Source organism: Ruditapes philippinarum, unplaced genomic scaffold (assembly GCF_026571515.1).
Source record: "Ruditapes philippinarum isolate M1 unplaced genomic scaffold, ASM2657151v2 ctg8663_1_1_1_1, whole genome shotgun sequence".
Taxonomy (NCBI): Eukaryota; Metazoa; Mollusca; class Bivalvia; order Venerida; family Veneridae; genus Ruditapes; species Ruditapes philippinarum.
The window spans coordinates 29,891-54,864 of NW_026855833.1; the positions used below are offsets into that span (position 1 = coordinate 29,891).

The following is a 24,974-nucleotide window of genomic DNA, read 5'->3' on the forward strand; positions in this document are numbered from 1 at the left end:
TAATACGATAAAATGATTACATAAGGAAAGCTTCTCCTGTAAAATAATATGATAAAATGATTACATAAGGAAAGCTTCTCCTGTAAAATAATACGATAAAATGATTACATAAGGAAAGCTTCTCCTGTAAAATAATACGATAAAATGATTACATAAGGAAAGCTTCTCCTGTAAAATAATGTGATTACATGTGGAAAAATCTGATAGGCTCTATTTAATGTTCAAAGCAGAAGCAATGTTTTTTTTGACATCAGAAGAAATGATGTGAATTGAGACAATTGTTAACTTTTATACTTTAAAATAGGACCAAAGATTAAAATAGAAGCAAAGTTTACAATAAGGATGGATGAAAATTAAATATATTTAAGTTTTAAAAACAATTTTTCTCAAAATTGTCCAATTAAGCATATGGTTTAAGGTGTGGTTGTTATTGCTTTATCATTCCCTTGTCAAATTGTCAATGTATGTAAAACATTTAACAGGATAACAGTGAAGTAAATTTCCCTAAAGCAATTAGTAAAATAACTAATTAGAACATGTACATGTGGTTAAACATTTACCAGTGCAGGTTACTGTCAAAATATGTTAGTTTGAAGAGCAATTTATATAGAATTTTTATGTTAAAAATTGTGTGTCTTCTCATGTATAAAATGATCATTAGTCTGTAAATGATAGCTATGTGTAATTAGAAATTTAAAACAAAGCAAAATAATAAATAAATACAGAAATACAGAAAAAAATAAATAATTAAATAATTGATATATAAAAATAGATAATTAAAAAATATGTAAAAAGATGAATAAAAAAATTGGATGGCCTGTCCCTACATTTTACGCAGAATATGTTTATTACTAAAACGGCTTATATTAAGTTTTTTTGATATATATGATCAGTACATGTGCTGGGATTGACAAATATGCATTTTATTTGGATTTTAAAGGTGTTTTGAGCTCCAAACCCCAAGTGTCTGTGATATCAATGTTTGCATAAACAATCAATAAATCATAAAATGCAATCTGGTATAAGCTGTTGATTATAAAACCTGAGTACATTTGTTTTGTGAAAGCCTATAGCTATTGTGTTAAAACAGAATACACTGTTAATGACATTGAAAGAATCTTGATATTGTACCATTGTTTGAGATGTTCAAAATGGTCACTGTGTTTTCCTTGGATTTGCTTAAAAATAAATACATTTACCAATATCTCCCTGTCTAGAAATCATGTGAAGTAAAAACTGAAATGTATATTCATGTTTTAAGGAAACAGATTGACAGGCAGAAAAGCATTGCTTTTTTTTGTTTGTTTTTTTTTGTTTTTTGTTTTTTAAAGCAGCACGCCTCCAGATTCTTGCTAATTTTCATGAATATTTTGAAAATGTATTTGAATGTGTAATATTGTGAAGTAACCAAAAGAAAGCAATTTACAAATTATCAGTGGCACTTACAATCCACGTCAATACCGAAAAGTGGTCAAAATATGCATAAATAGCCTTACTGCGTTAGTAACGCAGTAGAAATATAGTTCAAGTTGTGCATACTGAAAAAATTAGTCATTAATCGCACATAATATGTAAAATATTACTTGAATCTTCAAACTTTTTACTTTTCCTTACATCTTAGAATATTTTTCTCAAATTTGATTTTATTGAAATATTTTGACTCATCTGGAGGCGTGTAGCTTTAATGACTTGTGTCTTATTAATCTGTGTATGAAACAATCATAAAATATTATGAATAATTAGAGTAGAATATCAATTGAGAATTCAGTGATAGATGATGTATTATGATTATATTTCAGATGTGTGCATGTATGGGAGCTGCCCTGATACCTCTAGTATATATGTCAACCTGGTTGTTATGTCAATCTATAACTGCAGCTCTTATTGCATCTTCCCTTGTCATTTTTGGTAAAGTTTTTTTTGGCTTTTTTTTCTTTATCATAAAGTTTTTACACTCTGTGAGATCTAGTTTAAAGATATACCATGTTCAAATTTGATATTTGAAAATATTGATCATTGCCACACGGTCTCTTAATAAATATGACATAAACATGTTTTGACTTCATACAAAGTAGATATGTTATGTTTAAATTTCTACAAACTATAGGTGATCACAATATGAATATACAGTGACATTAAAAAACTGGCAGTTTTTTTAAAGAAAATACCAACTTTATTTGAGCTGTTATAGGAAATGCAGCTTTCAATACATAGTTTATTCGCTTTTTTATTCAAATTAGACATATCCAGTAAGAATTTGAAAGATTTCAATAAATTTCTGTTATTAAAATAGTTTACTGAAAGATGAGCATAGTATATCTTTAAAATAAGATATTTTTTTTAAAGATAATTTTTGTGTTGTACTTAGAAAGAAATACATGTACATTGCACAAATAAAATGACATGTGACCTTATTCGGTTTATTATATAATTCTCCAGGGTGTGCAGGAAGGAGTAATATGCATTTTTATATTTAGAAAAAAAATGTTATTCTAAATTGACCATGGTAATTTAGTTTATCACATAAACCGCAGCACAGGAGTGTTATAAAGCCATTTAATAAAAACGATATTAAACTAGACGATGTTACACTAGTGTAATAACACTTTGACGTCACGTCATTTGCGCTATAAACATAGAGTTAAAGCGCGCTAATGTTAGCGTTACACTATAGGAGCGTCAAAGAAAAATGACTCTTGTTAACAGTTTACCGTTCTTATTTTTTTATATATGTGATAAATAGAATATTATATTCGTGTAGATTCAATACTAAATTTATTGAACTCGTTGAATAAAACAAAATTATGCTCGCCAGAGGCAATCATAATATGATTTTATTCAACTCGTTCAATAAATTTAGTATTAAACCTACACTCATTCAATATCCTCTATTTATAGCCTATCAACCAGTTTAGAGGCGGGCACATTTTTGCCTTCTGACCAGGGCCTCTAACAGTTGTTAAAGGAAAATTCAAATTTTTTCTAAACAAAAGAAAATCTCTGTGTGAATAAAAACAATAAGTTAAAATAAGGTAAAATTTTTGACAAATATGAGTAATTGACATAGACCTTTATTTTAGAACATTGAATTTTTTAAACTTTGATGTTATTTTCAGACCTGGGTATTAACACTCTTACACGATATATTTTGTTGGACCCGATTCTCATGTTCTTCATCATGGTATCAACTTACACACTACTGAAGTTTCTCTCATACAGGGACAGGTAACTATGACAAGGGTTTTTTTTTATTGTTTTAAAAGGGGGAAGGGTCACCCCAAAGGGGTGGGGGGGGAAGAAGGGGGGGGAGGGGAGTGGGTTTTATGAGTTTTACAACCCCTGTTTTATTTAAATTTATTTAAAAAAATCCCTTTTTATTTTTCTTTACTTTCCAAAAAAATTAAATATACAAACTAATACCCTTTGTTTTTTGAATTTTAAAAATTGCCCCATAATTTTTCGATACTTGGGAGCCCTTTTTTACCTAATTTTGGGTTTAAAATTTTGTTTGTTTATCATTGCTCTTGAAATTTTAAACCATCTCCCAATAAAAAAAATAAACTTTTATTGAAACAAAAAGAAAACTAAAAAGGTTTTTTTAAAATAATTTTTTTCGCTTAAAAAAAAGCCAGTTTTATTGTTTTGATTAACTTACCCTTTTTAATTAAAAAATTTTCTTTTGGCTAAAGGCCCCTTTAAATGTTTAACCTTACCCCATTTTTTGGCAAAAATTTTTTACCCATGGAACCCTTTCAGCCAAGATTTAGCTTTCCACCCAATTTTAAAGTTTTAACTAGCTTAAGGAACCCGGTTTGGGTTCCTAAAACCCGGTGCCCATTTTGTGCCCAAATTTAAAGCATGGGGGGCACCTGAGGGCTTTCTCCCCAAAAAATTTTCCATATGGGCCCAATTTTGTTTTGGGGTTTAAGTAAAACCCAATAAACAAACAAAAAAACTGTTTTTCTATTTTTTCAATTATGTTTTGTTTTCCCTTAAAACGGGTTTAAAAATTGTCAAATTTAAAGTTGGACAAGGTTCCAAATTTAAAATTTTAACATGAAAAAAATGGTTAAATGGTTAAACATAGTCAGAATTTTTCAACTTTTTGAAATTTTTAAATTTTTAAAAAGTAAACATTAAATAAAGTTAAATTTTAGAATTTTTTCAATTCAAACAGTGTACAAATTCGTAACAAAATTGGTTTAACAAATCATAAATTTTTGGGGTTTTATTTTGTTTTAAAAATTTGGTTTTCCCTTTTTGGGTTTTAAATTTTAAAAATTAAAAAAAAAAATTAAAAAATTAAAGTATTTTTCCTTTTTTTAAGGGGTTAAACAGAATTTTAACCCCCGGTTTTAATTCATCCGGTGTAAAAATACTGCAAAAAAAGAAAAATTTTTAATTTTTTTTTTCAAATTACAAAAAAAAATTAAAATGCAAAAAAAATTTAAATTAAAAAAAAAAAAAGATAAAATCTGGCTTCATTGCTGACAATAAGTAATTGTTTAGTGGTAAATCGCTGGTGTAAGAGTCTTATAAGAATCCATGGTATTCAGTAGGCAATGGTTTGTACATGTCACATGTAGATACATATCTAAAATACTTCTGAACTGTTGCAAATTACAATAAAACATTTATTTACCAAAATTTTAATCTAAATGAAGATAGTTAAGGACTACTCCATTACTAAACTTCATGTGGACTTGGATAAAGTACACTGGGTTCATAGTTAGACTTATTCTGAACAGAACTATGTTCATACATAAGTTTTTATAAACTTGCTATATATACTGTATATTAGTTATTACAACGTTTCTACAGCTTTATAATTTCAATAACTTTGAGACTATACAAAAATATTGTAATGAATGTGACAATGTTAATTTAATTTATCTTAGAATGTTAACCTTTAAAAAAAAAATATTTTAGCAGTGCAACTAAAGAGATAATAGCAATTGTTAACTAATTGAATTATTATTTATGATTAAATGATTCAATGTTTTGTATATTAATTTTGTGTGACATTTTTGTTATTGTATTCTTTATTCATAAAACCTTTCAAGGACATTCTATTTTATAGTTTGCTTTAACTGAGACTAAAAAATGTAAATTAACCCCTTTTTAACAGTTAAGTATAAGTTATTTTAAATGCCACTTAATTTTGCATATTTGTATATTTTGATTATAGCAGAAGTTCAATTTATTGGGGTTACTATAAATAATATGAAATAGATCTAGAACCATTCTATAAGTTAACAAATATAAAGTAAGAAAATCAATATTTTGTATTATTCATTTCATGTATTGAATTGCATTTTAAGCTTTTACCTACTATATTTGTGTAATGGATTTGCCCTGCTTTGAATTTGGAACAGTCCATATGAAAATTAAGGGATTTCAATATTAAGATACAAAAAAATGAACTACCAAGAGTATAGTGCCAGGTTAGACTGCACATATGTGCATTCTGGGTTGCACCTATACTTGTGGCTAAGGGTAATCAACTTTGGTAACAGCAGGATATGGGTTAAAATTTCATTTTATGCACATAGACGCTCTAACTTCATATTGAAGTTTAATCTATTTAACCAGTAATGATAATTATAATTGTCATTGTTTTGTTTGTTCTGAGAGTGTGTGTCTTTGTTTTCTTTTATTTTTTCAATATTTGTTCAATGAGTACACTATTGCTGTACTTGTAATATACATGTACCGTACATTTTAAATGTGGTGATGTGTGTTTTTCATTTTTTTAAATTTTTTTTAATGATGAGGTTTAATAGTGAAATATATTTTATGATTGTTGCCCTGCAGGTTATACAGTTAATATTGATGATGATGTGTACCTATTTTTTATGACTTACACATTTATTAATTTTATTTTATATTCATTTGTGTTACTGACACAAAGTTTAATGGCCAAAAGAACAAAGTTCAATGTCCAAAAAAAAAAGTTTTATAGCCAGAGAAATCTAACAAAGAAATAAGATGTTTCATACCAATTAAAATGACCATTTTATCATGGCCTGTTATTGTAAAATTAGATTTGCTTTTAAAACAGTTAGTTGTAGAGATTGCTAATACATGTACCATGTAAACAAAGGCTCCGACCTACATGTAGTAAATGCAGTGATTTTTTTTTCAATTTTCAAAACAACCTGTGGCTTTCAAAAGGAGAAAATATAGTGCGCTTAAACAGAAAAAGGGAAAACCTGAAATCAAATTTTTCCAACCCAACTGAAAATGTAATGTTTACCCACACATTTTATTAGTCACCTGTTCACAAAAGTGACAGTCGGTGAGCTTTTGTTGATCGCTTTTTCGTCCGGCGTCCGTTCCGTCGTCCGTCCGGGTCCGGGTCAGTCCGTCCGGGTCCGTAAACTTTTACTGTTTTAAATGACACTCCTCATAAAACCACCTTTTTAAGGCCCCCAATTTCTCCAAACTTCCACAGGAATGTTCCTTTGGTGGTCACCTTTTTAAAAATTGTTTCAAAAGAATTTGAATTCCAGGTGCGAACTCTTGGGTTGCCATGGCAAACCGAAAGAAAAAAACTTTAAAATATTCTTCTTTTAAAAAAACCTGAAGAGCCTTAGGGCTTAATTTTTTTTTTTTATTTGGCCACCAAACATTCTTCTTAGTGAGTTTTACCAAGTTTTGTTCAAATAAAAAGCCCTGGGGTCAAAATTGGACCCGCCCCGGGGGGTCATTGATTTTCCCGTATATGCATTTAGTAAAAAAATTTTTAAAAATGCTTCTTTTAAAGAACCAAAAGGAGTTAAAGCTAAATATTTAGCATGAAAAATGTTCTAGATAAGTGGTCTACCAAGTTTGGGTTCAAATAAAACCCCTTGGGTCAAAATTGGGGCCCGCCCCGGGGGGGTTCATTGATTTTTCCTTAGTATGTTGTATAAGTAAAAAAACTTAAAAAATCGCTTCTTTTTTAAAAAAACATAAGAGCTAGAGCAGTTAGTATTTGGCATGAAAACATCTTTCTAGTGAGTGTTCTTACCAAGGGTTTTTTCAAAAGGAAAAGGGCCCTGGGGTCAAAATTGGGCCCCGCCCCGGGGGGTTTCATTGGATTTTCCCAATATACATAAGTAGAAAAACTTAAAAAATTTCTTTTTAAAGAACCAAAAGAAGGTACAGCTAAATATTTTGGCACGAAAACATTTTTCGTAATGGGTGTCTTCCCCCAAGTTTGTTCAAATAATAGCCCTAGGGTTAAATAGTTGGCCCCCGCCCCGGGGGTCATTGGTTTTCCCTATATGATATTAGTGAAAAACTAAGAAAATTCTTCTTTTAAAGAACCAAAAGAGCTAGAGCTAAAGGATTTTTAGCATGTAAACATGTTCTTAATAAGTGTTACAAGTCTGTTCAAATAAAAGCCTGGGTTCAAAAATTGCCTCGCCCCGGGGGGGGGGGGGTCATTGATTTCCCTATATGCATATTAGTAAAACTTAAGAAATCTTCTTTTTTAAAAACCAAAAAGAGCTAGAGCTCAGATATTAGCATGAAACATTTCTAATTGTGTTCTACAAGTTTGTTTCAATAAGGCCCTGGGGTCAAAAAATTGGCCCCCCCGGGGGTCATTGATTTTCCCTATATGGCATATAGTAAAACTTAAAAAAATCTTCTTTTTAAGAACTCAAAGCAGCTATGCTAAATATTGAGCATCAAAACATGTTGCTAATAGTGGTCTACAAATTTGTTCAAATATAAAAGCCCTGGGGTCAAAATTGGCCCCACACCAGGGGTCATTGAATTTTCCCTATATGATATAGTAAAAACTTAAAAAAATCTTCTTTTAAAGAACCAAAAGAGTTAAAGCTAAGATATTTAGCACGAAACATGTTCTAATAAGTGTCTACCAAGTTTTTCAATAAAGCCCTGGGGGTCAAAATTTGGCCCGCCCCGGGGGATCATTGATTTTCCCTTTATGCATTATAGTTAAAAAACTTAAAAACATCTTCTTAAAAGAACTCAAAGACCTATGGCTAAGATATTTAGCATCAAACATGTTTCTAATAGGTGTCTACCAAGTTTGTTCAAATAAAGCCCTGGGGTCAAAATTGGCACCGCCCCGGGGTCATTTGATTTTTCCTTAGTATGTTTTATAGCAAAAACTTAAAAAAATCTTCTTTGAAAAAACCCCAATAGCTTAGAGTTAAGATACTTAAGCTGAAACATCTTTTAGTGAGTGTCTACAAAGTTTGTGTCAAATAAAAGACCCTGGTGTTCAAAATTGGCCCCGCCCCGGGGGTCATTGATTTTCTTAATATGTATATAGCAAAAACTTAAAAATCTTCTTTGAAAAAAAACCCAGAATAGCTAGAGTTTATATATTAAGCATGAAACATCTTCTAGTAGTGTCTACAAAGTTTCGTTCAAATAAAAGCCCTTGGGTCAAAAACTGGTCCGGCCCCAGGGTGTCATTGTTTATTAACTATATGTGTATAGTAAAAACTTAAAAAATCTTCTCAAAAAGCCCAATGAGTAGAGCTTATTATGTTTAGCATGAAACACTTCTATTGGGTGTCTACCGAGTTTTGCAAATAAAAGCCCTGGTTTAAATGCCCTGCAACGGTTGGGGGTGGGTGTGTGGGGTTGGGGGCCCTATATACAGGTGAGCGACCTCCCAGGGCATCATAGGCCCTCTTGTATAAAATTTTGATTTCAATTTCAATTTAATGCGTGCAAGGTACATAGCAGAGGCTATCTATAGAGACAGAGTTCTGTCTTCTAGCTGATATTAATCAGATGCTGTTAAGTCATAATTTTGGTCAGGAAGAGCACGGGGCATTTTAGGGGAAATATAAGCATTTTTAGGGGACATTTTACCTATTTTCGGCTAGGGGAAACAGCCTTTATTCGGCTGTAAAATACAGTGAAAAAAATTACTGAAATGAGACCTGTTCTATCTGATTAATTGTTATTGTATTAATTTGGATTATTGTACCATATTACCTTGATGAAAACAAAGACCATTTCTCCCATTTCATTTGACTGTCAGTAGAAAGTATTTTTAGCTCGACTATTCGATAAGAATAAGTAGAGCTATTGCAGTCACCCGAGCGTCGGCGTAACCACTTATGTTAAAGTTTTTGTAATAGTTCAAATATTTTCAAAGTCCATTGACATATGGCTTTGAAACTTTGCACACTTGTTCACCATTATGACCCCAACCTGTAGTCAGGAGGAGGTAACTCTATCAAGCATTTTGACAGAATTATGCCCCTTTTTCGACTTAGAATTTACGTTAAAGTTTTTGTAATACCTCAAATATTTTCAAAGTCTATTGACATATGGCTTTGAAACCTAGCACACTTGTTCACCATTATGACCCCAATCTGTAGACAGGAGGAGGTAACTCTATCAAGCATTTTGACAGAATTATGCCCCTTTTTCGACTTAGAATTTACGTTAAAGTTTTTGTAATAGTTCAAATATTTTCAAAGTCCATTGACATATGGCTTTGAAACTTTGCACACTTGTTCACCATCATGACCCAAACCTGTAGACAGGAAGAGGTAAACTCTATTAAGCATTTGACAGAATTATTGCCCCTTTTTCGACTTAGAATTTACGTTTAAAGTTTTTGTAAATATTTCAAATATTTTCAAAGTCCATTGACATATGGCTTTGAGAACTTTGCACACTTGTTCACCATCATGACCCCCAACGGTAAAACAGGAGGAGGTAACTGTATCAGGCATTTTTTTTACTATCAAGCACTAAGAATAGTCGAGCGTTGCTGTCCTACCGACAGCTCTTGTTACATTTCTTAAGACCATTGACAAAAGACTATTTTTGCTATATCCTAATATTGTCTGGAAAGGCTTCTTTTTTCCTATGCTATGTATGACGGTGAAGAAGGACCACTTTCCTTTTGATTGTGAATAAGTTTTATAGTGTAATTTTGTTTTATTTTCTATTACAGTCCATTTTCTGTTTACTGGTGGTTCTGGTTAAGTGTTACAGGTGTTTTTCTCTCATGTGCCATAGCGTAAGTTGTAGCTGACATTTAATTATTTTGAAAAATCCTTCACAACATCAAATATTGAAATACAAGTTATAATATTGAATGGGTAACTTATGAAAGGGTAAAAAACCTGCAAAACATAATGAAAGATATAAACCATGTTTAATGTTCCTTAAAACATGACTGTAACAACACACAGATATACATTTACTGTATTTCCAAAAAAACTACTGATATATTACTGCTCAATAAGAATCCATGTTTTACAGCTCAAAACTGAAGACATAAGTAAAAAAACTTTGTCTTGTTTCTAGAGCAAATTTGCTAATTCAACCATTTTAATTGTTCTTCTTACTCTATATATGGTTTCATTAAGCTGTTATTTTTGTTATATTTTCAGAGTTAAGTTTGTAGGCCTTTTTGTTATATTGCTGGCTGGTTACAGTACTATAGATGACCTCTGGAGGTTGCTAGGCAACCAGAAATTACCTTTGGTATGATTATTTTGTGTCATCCTTGTAATATGTACCTTAAAAATAATGTTTTTAAATGTTATCATTTATTTAGCTAGGTTAAAAAAATAATGACTTAAGTTTGATGTTTTGTCATTATTTATAAGCTGTTTGTATCAAAGTACTTATGTATTGCATTCTCAGAACATTGTCCTACCTTATTGATCAATACTCACATACTTTGTATTCAACATGTCATGATATATGATATAAATACAGGTTTCATCCAGCATTTTAAAATACAAGAGAATCCCTTTTAGGAAGTCCTTCTATACCTTTATTACAGGTCTTGTTTGGTACTTTAGTTAAGAGGGGCTTGTTATCTAAATATACAGACATTTTCATTAACAAATTCAGTTGACAGCCTCTCAAACTTATCCAGATGTCACAGGGGCCATTATAGCTTGCTGGTTAAGATAACCAATGTCATACCACCTGTCTTCTAATATGTTGATCTGGCAAGCGATTCTGAACATATTGTAGATGAGATATTTTTTATATTTTTTTCAAGATTACTTTTATTAAATACATGAATAAATTATTGTGTATTTTCCTTACATTTCAGACTGAGATTTTAAAGCATTTTATAGCAAGAGCATTTTGTCTGATTGTCATACCAGTCATCTGTTATATGATCTACTTTGCAATACATTTTGCTGTCCTTTATAAAAGGTTTGTGACTTTTTGCTGTGCAGTAACTTTACTTCATATGTTCAAAACCAAAATGATAAATTTGTTTTGTTTACAAACAAACAAAACAATATAAAGTGATATTTGGATGACACAATAGAGTGGAGGCCCAGCCTCATGCATACTTCAGCTGAAAGCTGTGCCTAATTTATGGCATTATGTTCTTATAATTAATAGCCTCAACTTCTAGAAGTATTATGATACTGGAAGGTAAGTCTATTATGGAACCTGTCAAATGACAGCATTTGTCTTCAGTCATGGCTTCTTTTTGTCTCAAGTGAAGGCCTGTTCCCCGCATAAATATCTATCCTACTACTAATAATGATGAGTGTTAATTTTCTTTTGCTTCTGGAAACAACGGCTTGCATCTGATTAGGTTTAAACCCATACTGTTAGTGAAATCTTAGGTCACTAGTCTGATGTATTAACCACTCAGCCATGCTGCTAATAATATCTTACATATTTTTAGCTTACAAGGTTACATAATATCTTATTTTGGCTTGCCTTTGGTAAGTTTTATGGCACAAATGATAAGATAATTTACTATGTTATTTTTCAGTGGTTCAGGAGATGGTTTCTACAGCTCACAGTTCCAGTCACAACTTGAAGGGAACCGGCTATACAACATCAGTATGCCCGATAGTAAGTTAATATACATACATGTACATACTTTGTTTACCATTTTCCTATTACCTTATAAGAGCTATTTTCTGTGGACGACCCATATTATTATTACTATTATTTGATTATAGTATAATTATATTTTTGACTTTGTTGTATTATTATCATTTCACATTACATTTGTTTATCATTTTAATCAGTGTCATGTCTTTTTTTAATAGCTAATCTTAAAAAAAAACATATAATAAACACTTAAACTGCTGAATTCCTTAAATTAACTAGTCCACCTAGTCCAGTTCAAACAGGTTAAAGGTTAATACATGTAATAATAATTAAAGCACAATATTACTTATTTCATCAGAAGCATAAAGGATTAGTGTTGTTTTGTACTTATGTAGAAAATATAACAATACTAGAATTGCTGAATCTCCAGACATATACATATTGTAAAATCTTCATAAAAAATGGCTCTTACACATTGTCCAGTCATACAAATGTATCTAAATATAGTATTCTAGTCATTGACTACTTTTGTTCTTTAATGCTTTTCTTTTATTTTCATGTTTGTCTATGTTTATGAATGTAGTTCTATGTAACTCTGTCTTTATTTGTGTTCTCTTTTTTCAGCTTGAAACCTTTTTCTTTTCCATTGCAACATTGTTTTGCTGCAAAACATTTCTTCAACCAAGAATATGTTAATGCTTCTTCCATTTGATTAACATAAGTTTTGTTATAGTGTTGAATTAAAGTTGAATTCATGTTTGGATTTTATTTGCAGACTTTTTATGTTTTACAGGGGTTTCATTATATTATTAAATAAGCTGGGTTATTTCTTAAAATAGGCAGGAATATAAGTAATATATAGTCAGAAATATTTTTGAAAGAACAACACCTGAAGTAGCTGTGTCGCTCATAAAATGTTTTACAGGAATTTACTCAGCTTCTCCTGCATAATGTAACCCCTTTGTTCTCATTGTTCACAGTATATTTCATTAAAAAACATTGTTGAGGATTCCAAAAGAAGTACCTCGAAGGTCTTGAAATATAATTGTACATGTAGTAAGGATATGTTTCCATATGTGAAGTGCCTGTTGTAATGTTTCTGACCAGTGTGACCCTATTTTGTTATGTTTGTTTATATACCAAGATTATTTCTCTGATTTTATTTGTACTTGTCTTGCCTCTATATAACTATGTTATAATCAAATCTTATTACAAGGAGTGGCCTTTGGATCTATAATCTCAGTGAAACATCAATCAACGTTAGGGCAATACCTTCACTCACACCCTGAAATATATCCCCTGGAGTTTGGTTTACAACAACAGGTTCTCATGCATGACTTCTCTTATTTTTTTTATTCATTTTCTCTCTTTATATTAATTTTCTTTTATTATTTAATTCCTGCTTACCGGTATTTCACAGCCATTTTACTTTTATTTTTATCGTTTTCCTTTTTATGTTGGCTTGTTTTCTTATGAAATAAAAATCTTAGGGGTTTTATAGGAATATTTTTATTGTTTTCAGCTTTGAAATTACATTTCTGTTTCTCATTTGAAATGGATTTATACTTAATTACGTACAGTAGCAACCGCCTCCGTGGTCGAGGGGTTTGTGTTGATGACTTCTAATCCAGTTACCTCTCTGACGTGGGTTTGATCCCGGGAGATGCTTTGGTAGTTTAGCGCTGAGGAAAGTAGTCTAATACTGGTTTAACTCTCCAGGAACTATGGTTAGGAAACTACCAGCCTATATGACTGAAATACTGTTGGGAAAAGGCCTAAAATGAAACAAACTGTACAACAACAATATCCAATCTGTAAAAAAACAATGTTTTAACACTGAATATAATCTTTCTGAAAATTCGAGACTTTTCTGTGAATTCAGTGGTACTGTTCAACTAAGATGGTTTGAATCGAAAAATAAATAAAGTTTGCTACTTTATACTCCACCTGCCTAGGTTAATAGGGAGAGCATCGGTTTTTAATCCGGAGGTCACTGGTTCAATACTTGGGCTAGGCAAAGTTTCTTTGTGGTAATTTATCATGGGCACTGAGTTTAATAGTCACTTGTCTCTCAAATCATGAAATTTACAGGATATATACAAAAATTTACAAAATATTACTGAATTTACTGTTTTTATCATCATGCTTCTATTTTTGCATATTATAATTTATTAGGTAATCTATACGTTAAATTTTGTTAATGCCTTAAGCTGACTTTTTTACTGAATTTATTCACTACTCAGTATTTATAATATTTAAAATGCTTTGAAGTTTTCATAAACATTTTGCATGAGTTTTCAGGTGTGGTGTGGTGTTTTAATTTTAAATGCATTGCATAAGTTTAGCTTAAATTTGTAATCATGAAATTTTTCCTTGAGCTTAGGTTAGCAGATTGAAATGCAATTTCAGGTCAGGAGTTTCAAAGAAATCATGTATTTTACTTTTATAAAGCACTTACTTTATTATTAAAGCACTGTTTTTGTTCTATGGCATTTTTGTTTTTTTAGACGTAGCTTATGGGAGCAGAGTTTCATTGAAACATCAGCGTACAGGTGGGACATATCTTCATTCACATGCACATTTATATCCTGAAGACCACCCACCTAGACAACAGCAGGTATATACTAACACCCTAACCTTGCTAAATAGACTTGTCCATCTTTATATCTGGACAAAACCATTCAAAATTTTAGGGACAATTTCAAAATATATACCAAGTGTGAAGCAAACAGTGCAGACCATGATCAGATGGCACTGGTAGCATGTGTAGATTTAATTGCTGCCAGCAGGGTAAAGGTTTATTAGTTCAGAAATATTCAATTTATTTAAGGTGACAACAGACACTTTCCGTGGTACTCACATAAATGTCATTTAAACCAACTTATTTTAGTAATAATTGTTATTTATTTAATCTTTGTGCATTTAATGTCGTTGATCATCATAAAAAATAACATATTTGAAAAAAAATGCCTTTGTAAATGATTGATTTTTAGCTCGACTTTTCTATGAAAAGGGGAGCTATCCTACTCGCCCCGGCGTCGGCGTCGGCGTGGGCGTGGGCGTCGGCGTCACACCTTGGTTAAGTTTTTCGTACCACCCCACTTTATTTCAGAAGTATTACAAGTATGGCTTTGAAACTTACCATACTTGTTCACCATCATAACCTCCATCTACAGACAAGAGTACATAACTCTGTCAAGGTTTTTGACAGAATTATGGCCCTTTTTTGACTTAGTAAGTGTATTGAGCTTGGTTAAGTTTTTTGTACCACCTCACTTTATTTCAAAACCATTGGAGGTATTGCTTTGAAACTGACCATACTTGTTTACCATCACGACCTTCATCAACAGACAAGAGGACATAACTCTGTCAAGGTTTTTGACAGAATTATGCCCCTTTTTGACTTAGAAAATACATTGAATATGGGTAAAATCCACTTATTGCCTTAACCCTTTGAGATATTGCTTTGAAACTTTTAATGCTATTTCACATCATTACCCCCATCTGTACGCAAGAGAAGGTAACTCTGTCAAGGATTTGTTTTAAAAATTAAGGCCTTTTATCGACTTAGAATCTTGGTTAAGTTTTTAGTACCAGTCCACTTTTTGACTGAACTGTTTGAGATATTAATTTGAAAGTTGGAATACTTGTTTACAATCATGATTCCCAAACATGTCCAGGAGAAGGTAATTCTGTCAAAGATTTTATTTGAATTATGGCCCTTAACTGTCAATGTTTTGTATTATAGGCAAGCACTAAAAAACTTAAAAAATCTAAAAAAATTCATTCCTATCCACTTGTTCACTTTACCATAAATTATGTCATAATAAAATAATTCTTCACTAAATATCTTAATGCTCATGGCCATTGTTCACTTTAAAAATACAGAGATTCTTGTATTGCCTTTTACTGCAAAAACTTTTTTTATTGGCAAGCAATAAAAAAGTCGAGCGCGCTGTCTTACGGACAGCTCTTGTTAATAAAAATCCTAAAATTTTAAATCGTCATATCAAAGTCATTTTTTATTTTTTTGTCATCAAACTTTTGGAAAATAAACATACTTATAATATCTGGGGAACCGTGCCTCAAATTTTTTCTATCTTTTCTCAAAAAAATATTACGTAACGTCAAACATTTTATGCGACTTTTTTCACCATACATATTACGTAATTAAAGATAATTAAGTCGCTGATTGAGCAAACAAAAATCCCTGGCACGGTTCCCTCCGTAAATGAATTCCCTTTCATGTGCTTTAAACCGCATGTTAATTGCTTGATTATTAAAAAAGTTATGCCGATTCAAAGTTAGTCCGACCCGCATCAAACTAAGTGTCATAAATCGGCTGTTCTCTCTCGGACCCCTACGTTTCAGGCTAAATAATTACATAATACACAAATATCGCACCAGAGAGGGCCACAAGTTGCGGTAACATACTCTAACAACATTTTATGACCCAGTGACATCTGACCAATTAAAAAGTTGCTGATTAATATCAGTTTATAACAGAAATTTCTTCAAATGTTAACGTGATTTACCGTCAGTCTGGTATCAGTCGCACATGTCACGTGACTTTCGGTAAAAATTGAGGCACTCGGTGGGGGGAAATGGAACGTATTTGCGCACCGCGGGTATTTAATTGTTTCACTTTTGAAGTTTATTATTATTATCATAAGCATTATTGTTATATTATACCAGTGTCACTCTGCCTGTGTATTCGTGTATGAAATTCCTTTAAAATAACAAAAAAAAAAACTGAGCTTCTGACAGTCTTTTAAAGTCCATGGTAGATGTACAAATAAGAACGGGATATTATATATTTTTTCCTCCAAATTGATATAAATGCTTCACATATTTTAATAGAAATAAAAGGTATCACTCGATCATTATGATCTGACCTTCTTGACTTTTATTATCATGAAAATCATCTATGCACGGCATAGAGATCCAGTTTCTACTGGGATATACAATAAATTCCATACTTTGTCCCAGGTTTATTAGTACTGTGTTCGATTTACTAGCAAACAATTTATTCAAAGCATTCACTGATAATATATTTTATTATCTTTTTGTATTGATTCATAGAGAAATAATCATCCTTAGACAACCTAAAATGGTTTAGAAATTTGTCAGGGACACCTTACCACAAGTCATATAGGCGTTCACATAAAAAATGTTGTCTGTTTTTATTGTTGTTTTACTTGACATTGTTAGAAAACGAGGTTGAATGTAAAGCAAGCCCTTGAACCCGTACAAAAGTCGATAAACTCAATGTAATATATATCAGATTAACGGGACAGACAAATTATTTTCACACATTATGGATATGTTAGCAACTATATTTTTAATCAACGCCGTGGTCGTGCGATTTGCCGCTATGCTTAATTATTTATGTTTCATACAATTCATTATGTTACGTACATTGGCCGACAATTTCTTATTCTATAAAAAAGGCTAAATAAAAGGTAGACGATATAATTTTGAGATTTTCGTAAAACATGTACGGTATTTGTACGATACATGAATTACGAGTAGTATGGACCAGTATGGACCGGTAATTCACGCATATATGGAACTACCGATTTCCCTCATTGATGCCTCAACAGGGGGCGGAGCGTTATCGATAATTGACAGGTTACGCGAATAGCAGATAAAAATGGTACAGGTGCCGTTTTAAAACGTTTAAAAACACATGTTTTGGACTAACTGCTTCCAAAATTAAATCACGAATGTGTTCAAAAAAGGTTGATAAATATACTAAGCAAAAAATCTCATTTTAGGTATTTTCAGTGATAATTGACTCCGTTGTCACCTTAAATGCTGGTAATTTATTACTAACACCATGAACAACATAAATGTACATAATTGACCCACAATGATACTGACTTGTTTTGAAATATGATTTAAATTAAAATGAAATCTTATCCGGTATAAAACTTTGGTATTTCCAAAAGAATAAACGCAGGCCTGATGTTTGCTCGATCAGGAAGTGCCTGACAGTCCTTCATTTCTGAGTAATGAAATGTAGCTGTTACAGGTTAATACTAAAAGTTTGAGCAGAATAGTTTCTTAGGACAATGATGATAATTTCTGAAGTATATAACTCGTACAACTGTAATATTTTAAAGTGTTATAATGGGTTGACTGTGTGTAGTCAGTTGTGACTTAAACAAAGGGAGAGTGAAAGTGATATGAACAGATAAGATCAGTTTTGCCATCGTGCCTGTTTGGCTCTAAATTCAGATTTCACTTTGATATGAAAACATTATTTCAAGACGTTAATACAAATTTGAAATTTAGTAACTGTTTTGTCAAATTCTCCTTTTTATGATTGAGAACATGTACTTGATATTTATTTTGATAAAATAGTTAATGTTTATTTATGAAAAAGGTAAGTAAAGCTGTAAATAGTAAAAACTTATATATATATATATATAAATATATGCACTGTATACTTACTTAAGAGAGGAGATTGGTCTAGTGATTATGTACTCAGTCATTCAAGCCAGGGATTATTGGTCTAAGCACTATTAGGGCCAACACCAAGTTCCTAAACCCTCATATGACACAAGTACTGATTTCTTGAAGGAAGTAGACTAGGATCAGGTCCAGATAAGCCTCAAGATTTCATCATTATCCAGATAAAATTAACACATTTAAATTAATTAAATGGAACGGAAAACAAAGTACTGGTAAAACTTCAGAAAAACGTGAGCTTCTATTGCAACCATTGGAACATCATAGTCACATGATTCTTTCAGCAATAGTATTCTTGTTTCTCATGGATGGTCAAAATTAACAGGCTTTCCTGTGTCTTAATAATAAGTTTTTGCATCAACTGAGTTTTTAGCTCACCTGAGCGTGCTCAAGGTGAGCTATTAGGATCGGTGAATGTCCATTGTACGTCCACAATTGCTTGTGACCACACCAGTGGTCACACTTATGACTCAATCATCATCAAACTTTGTCAGGATGCTTGTTTAGTGAATTGCTGGGATGAGTTCGAAACTGGGACATTTCGGATGGAACACTAGGTCAAAGGAGCTAAAAATAGAAAAACCTTGTGAACACTCTAGTGGTCACATTTTTTACCCAATCATCATCAACCTTTGTCAGAATGCTTGTTTAGATTATTGCTTGAATGAGTTCCAACATGGGTCATCTCAGGTGGAAAACAAGGTCACAGGAGCAAAAAATAGAAAAACCTTGCGAACAGTCTAGTGGTCACATTTTTGACCCAATCATCATCAAACTTTGTCAGAATGCTTGTCCAGTCGATGCTTGGATAAGTTTGAACATGATTTATCTCGGATAGAAAACTAGGTCACAGGACCTAAAAATAGAAAAATTTGTGAACACTCTAGTGTCACATTTTTGACTCAATTATAATCAAACTTGGTCAGGATGCTTGTCTAGGTAATTGCTCGACTGTCAAGCTCAAATATGGGTTAACTGCGGTCAAAAACTAGGTCACACTGCTCAATTATGGATAATCCTTGTTAACACTAGTTGTCACATTTTTGACACACCTGTCATGAAACTTGGTCAGAACGCTTGTCTAGGTAACTGTTTGGATGAGTTTGACGGGTCAGGTGAGCCATCTAGGGCCATCTTGGCCCTCTTGTTTGTTGAATTTACTCTAATCAAACTGATGAGATTTTTGTTGTTTCAAAACTCAGTTTGTGGTACCGTGAGAGTGACAAATGGTACCAAAGGATAATTTTCTTTTTGCTGGTAATGATTAAAGTGATGAAATATTTCAAAGATTTTGAATATTTTTGTGCCCCTCTGTTAGTGGCGGGCATTTAGATTTACCCTTGTCCGTCCGTCCGTCTGTCCGTCCGTCCTTCCGTCCGTCCCTTCACTTTTGTGTCGCACGTAACTCAAAAAGTATTTGACCTAGAGTCATGAAACTTTACAGGAATGTTGATAAGCATGTGTAGTTGTGCACCTGGGTATTTTCATGTGGATATTTTTAGTATTTTCAGAGTTATTGCCCTTGACCTAGTTAAATTTTGCAATTTTCAACTTGTGTCGCATGTAACTCAAAAAGTATTTGACCTAGAGTCATGAAACTTTACAGGAATGTTGACCAGCATGTGTAGTTGTGCACCTGGGTATTTTCGTGTGGATATTCTTAGTATTTTCAGCGTTATTGCCCTTGACTTAGTTAAATTTTGCAATTTTCAACTTGTGTCGCATGTAACTCAAAAAGTATTTGACCTAGAGTCATGAAATTCTACAGGAATGTTGATCAGCATGTGTAGTTGTGCACCTGGGTATTTTCATCTGGATATTTTTGTATTTTCAGAGTTATTGCCCTTGATTTAGTAAAATTTTGCAATTTTCAACTTGTGTCGCATGTAACTCAAAAAGTATTTGACCTAGAGTCATGAAACTTTACAGGAATGTTGATCAGCAGGTGTAGTTGTGCACCTGGGTATTTTAGTGTGGATATTCTTAGTATTTTCAGCGTTATTGCCCTTGACTTAGTTAAATTTTGCAATTTTCAACTTGTGTCGCATGTAACTCAAAAAGTATTTGACCTAGAGTCATGAAACTTTACAGGAATGTTGATCAGCATGTGTAGTTGTGCACCTGGGTATTTTCGTCTGGATTTATTGAGTATTTTTAGAGTTATTGCCTTTCACTTAGAAAATTTTTGCAATTTTCAACTTAAGTCGCAAGTTTCTCAAAAAAGATTTGACATAGTTATTAAATCTTATGGGCAGGTTGCTCAGCATATTTTAGATTTGCACCTGGGGTTTCGCTTGTGGATTTATCCAGTATTTGTAGAGTTATTTCCCTTGACATAGTAAAAAGATTGACAGAACAGTGGCGCGGTGGGGGCACCCGTGTCCTATGTACACATTTCTAGTTGATGTTTGTTTTTTATCTCTGGATATTTTATACTTTCAATTTCATCGACATATAGATAATTACATGTATACTACAGAATATATGGAAAAAAAAAAAAAAAAAAAAAAAAAAAAAATTATCCTAAATCTATTATTGAGAAAGCGTTTTCTAAAATTGAAGGCATGTCCCAAAATGATGCTCTAAGTCCTGTCGTTAAAAATACTAGTTCAATAATACCTTTTACTGTATGTTTTAATACATCTCTGCCTAATATTGGTGAAATCTTAAATAAATATTGGGATCTATTACTTTTGTCTGATAAGGTAAGCGTTAAAAATATACATAACAAGTTCAAACCTATTTTAGCATATAGACGTCCTAAAAACATTCGAGATTATCTTATGAGAAGTGCTTTACTTGATCGCACATTTTTATCTAGCCAATGTTTACGAAGTAGATGTTCACATTGTAACAATATAATTGTTGGTTCCCAATTTAATAGCAGCATAACAGGTAGTTCTTTTGATTTACACAATGATGTTAATTGTACTACGCGTAATGTAATTTACCTCATTACATGTAAAGGCTGTAAAAAGCAATACGTAGGTCAGACTAATCAAAATGTATCATGCAGAATGAATAAACATAGATTTGATATAAGAAATTGTGACGTTAATCCAGTTTCACATGTTGCGATCCATTTCGGATCAAACGATAATAAGTGTTCATTGTCAGATTTTTCATTTTTACCTATAGAAATTATAGACAACAACATGGACCGGTTATGTAAAGAATCTTTTTGGATCCATAAATTAAATACTATGATTCCAAATGGACTAAATAATAAAGTATTGTTTGATTTATAATAGGTTACATGAATATTAATATGTTTGTCTATTATCTTATTTTTATTAACACTGTCTAATAGACATCTGTATCACCTTTGATCCATTTTAATTCATGTACCAGCTTTATTGTCCCCAGCCTTTTCGAAGAAAAAAGGGGGATATAGAAATAGGCTCCGTCCGTCTGTCCGTCCGTCCGTCACACTTTCGTGTCAGGTCCATAACTTTGTCATTTATGAAAGGAATTTGAAATAACTTGGCACAAATGTTTATTATAATAAGACGATGTGTCAACCGCAACAACCAAACCCCTACCTCCAGGGTCAAGGTCACACTTGCTCATTCAAGGTCAAAATTGCCTATTTGAGGGTATATGTCGTGTCCGGTCCATAACTTTCTTATCTATGAAGGGATTTTGTAAATACTTGCAATAATTGTTCACAATAATCAGACGATGTGTCATGCGCAAAAACCAGTCACTTACCTTCAAGGTCAAGGTCACACTTGGAGGTCAAATATTAACATAGTCTGTTACAGGGTATATTTCGTGTCCGGTCCATAACTTTCTTATCTATGAAGGGATTTTGTAAATACTTGCCATAATTGTTCACAATTATCAGACGATGTGTCATGCGGAAAAAGCAGTCACCTACCTTCAACGTCAAGGTCACACTTGGAGGTCAAATATTAACATAGTCTGTTACAGGGTATATTTCGTGTCCGGTCCATAACTTTCTTATCTATGAAGGGTTTTTGTAAATACTTGCCATAATAGTTCATAATAATCAGACGATGTGTCATGCGCAAAAACCAGTTGCCTACCTTCAACGTCAAGGTCACACTTGGAGGTCAAATATTAACATAGTCTGTTACAGGGTATATTTCGTGTCCGGTCCATAACTTTGTCATTTATCAAAGGAATCTGAGATAACTTGGCACAAATGTTTGTTATAATAAGACAATGTGTCATGCGCAACAATCAGACCCGTACTTTCAGGGTCAAGGTCGTACTTGTTCATTCAAGGTCAACATTGTCTATTTGAGGGTATATGTCGTGTCCATTCCATAACTTTCTTATCTATGAAGGACTTTTGTAAATACTTGCCATAATTGTTAACAATAATCAGATGATGTGTCATGCGCAAAAACCGGTCACCTACCTCCAAGGTCAAGGTCACACTTGGAGGTCAAATACTTACATAGTCTGTTACAGGGTATATTTTGTGTCAGGTCTATAATTTTTTCATAGATCAAAGGATTGTGAAAATACTTCGCACAAATAGTCACTATAATAAGAGGATGTGTCATGTGCAACACCTGCATCCCTACCTCCAAGGTCAAGGTCACACTTAGAGGTCAAAAATTAACATAGTCTGTTATAGGGTATATTTTGTGTTGAATCTAGAACTTCTTCATAGTTCAAGGGATTTTTGAAATAACTTGGCACAAATAGTCACAATAATAAGACGTTATGTCATGCACAACACCTGCTCCCCTACCTCCAAGGTCAAGTTCACACTTAGAGGTCAAAGCTTAACATGATAGATTTTTAAATTCCGTGTTTCATTTTATTTTTTTAACAAATTTATTGTTACATTTGCAGATCTAGCATTGATCATAATTTTGGACTGAATGTCCTGAGATCCATACCTCAATCTTTTGAAATAGCACAATTTTATGCTTCATATAAAACTCCCGGGGCGGGGGACGTTGGTAACTCTGTTACAAATTCTTGTTTATAGCATAAATATTTGTTTCTACATGTTATCATAGTTTTGCCGCTAAACGCCATAACGTTTTTCGTGCGTTTAACGCGTGTTCCGTTATGACGTCGCTTCCGGTAATTTTATTATGTTTTGCACTGATGAAGGCATATAGCCGAAACGTTTGCAATTAAATTAAATTACTAAATGTTCGTGTTTGTGTGGCTTGTCTGATTACAGAATATATGACAAATTAAGTTGAAAACACACTTGAAGACTTCTTTGCAAAATGCAGGTAGGACTCCTATAATAATAGTTCATGATACAAGAAGTTCCTGAATTTGTTATTTGGCTATTTGTTTACAAAGTTGTTATATATTTCAGGTGACTGGCTACAGCCACAAGGATGAGAACAACATGTTCCGTATAAAACCATCACATTATGAAACTGCTCAGGATAATTCATACCCCATATTTGTTAAAAATGGAGATCTTGTTAGACTTGAACATGTGCCGTAAGATTTTGTTTTAAGATAACAAAATAATAAAATGTAATTGTTTGTATTTATGTTTATTTGTATACTGTCAGTGTCATACTATGTTGTTGCCATGCAGTAATTTTCAAATACTTCCTCTGAAAAATAATACCATGGACCAGTGACTCAGTGAGAGACCACATTTTTCTACTCGGGGTCAGGGACTGCTACATTCTACTTAGGTCAGTGACCTCTATAGGGGGTGTTAGTAATGGTTTGTACAAATGTACAAGGAAGATTGAATTTTGTAAATTTATTTTTTATCAAACAAAATGAAAACTCAGTTACTCAGTATTCTATGTATGTCACACTTGTTATTCCTGTCCATTTCGTATTTACAGAACCAGACGTAATCTACACAGTCATAGGGAACCAGCACCCCTGACATCAAGACATTTCCAGGTGTCTGGTTATGGACATGTAAGTATTAGAATTAAGACATAATCTGACATTACCATAATGAGGTTATATTGAATATCATAAGACCACCCTTTGAAAAAGCAGCAGGTACTATGTGCAGGCAAATGAATCAGATCTTAAGGTCCAAGGTCAACATCACACTTTTTAGAGGAAAATGCCACTCTAGAATAAAGTTACATACATTGAGATAATTTTACTTGGTATAAATGTTCACTAATGTAAAACAAAGTGTTGTGTGCAAAATGCAAATACATTTCAGTGAGTCATGTGTAGAGGTCAAAGGTCAGAAAAAAGTTTGAAAATGTAAATATGGCCCATTTAGTCATCGTGACATTAGGGATTCTATCACAAAAGTTCATTATAGTGATGCTTAGTGTTTCACACATAAGCCAGGTCCATATATGAAGGTCAACGTCATGAGAGATGATGGATTGTCCAGATTTTGTATGGAACATCTTCTACATTTTTTTTCTCACTTTTCAAGGCCATTTTCCCCTTTCTTAAAGGGAAAGACAAGGTTAGAATAAAAACTTGATTTCAGAAAAAGAATACTATAAATAATAAGTCTGCAAATTTTCTGCCGCCAAATAATAATATTAAACGAATGATAACAAAATTTAAATCGCTAAATCACCGATTTCTACAAATCATTAAGCGCGGCCATGTTTGTGTATTGGCCGTATAAAAACAGGTGCGTGTGATGTCATTTCCCCACATCTTTAGATTCATGATAAATCTAGTTGAATCGTAAGGAAATATTAATATAATAAAGTATTGACCAGACAATTTAATTTTCACAGGAGGTG

General features: G+C 32.4%; 1 protein-coding gene across 1 annotated transcript in view; it reads left to right on the forward strand.

Moving 5' to 3' along the window:
- LOC132744535 (protein O-mannosyl-transferase 2-like) overlaps nt 1-24,974 on the forward strand; it is a 56,639-nt gene that overhangs the window by 4,837 nt on the left and 26,828 nt on the right. The window contains exons 4-12 of the mRNA XM_060733283.1: nt 1,800-1,908; nt 3,117-3,225; nt 9,941-10,006; nt 10,383-10,476; nt 11,060-11,166; nt 11,744-11,826; nt 14,316-14,425; nt 23,597-23,727; nt 24,090-24,168. Coding sequence (XP_060589266.1) covers nt 1,800-1,908; nt 3,117-3,225; nt 9,941-10,006; nt 10,383-10,476; nt 11,060-11,166; nt 11,744-11,826; nt 14,316-14,425; nt 23,597-23,727; nt 24,090-24,168 — 888 coding nt within the window. The remainder of the gene's footprint in view (nt 1-1,799; nt 1,909-3,116; nt 3,226-9,940; nt 10,007-10,382; nt 10,477-11,059; nt 11,167-11,743; nt 11,827-14,315; nt 14,426-23,596; nt 23,728-24,089; nt 24,169-24,974) is intronic.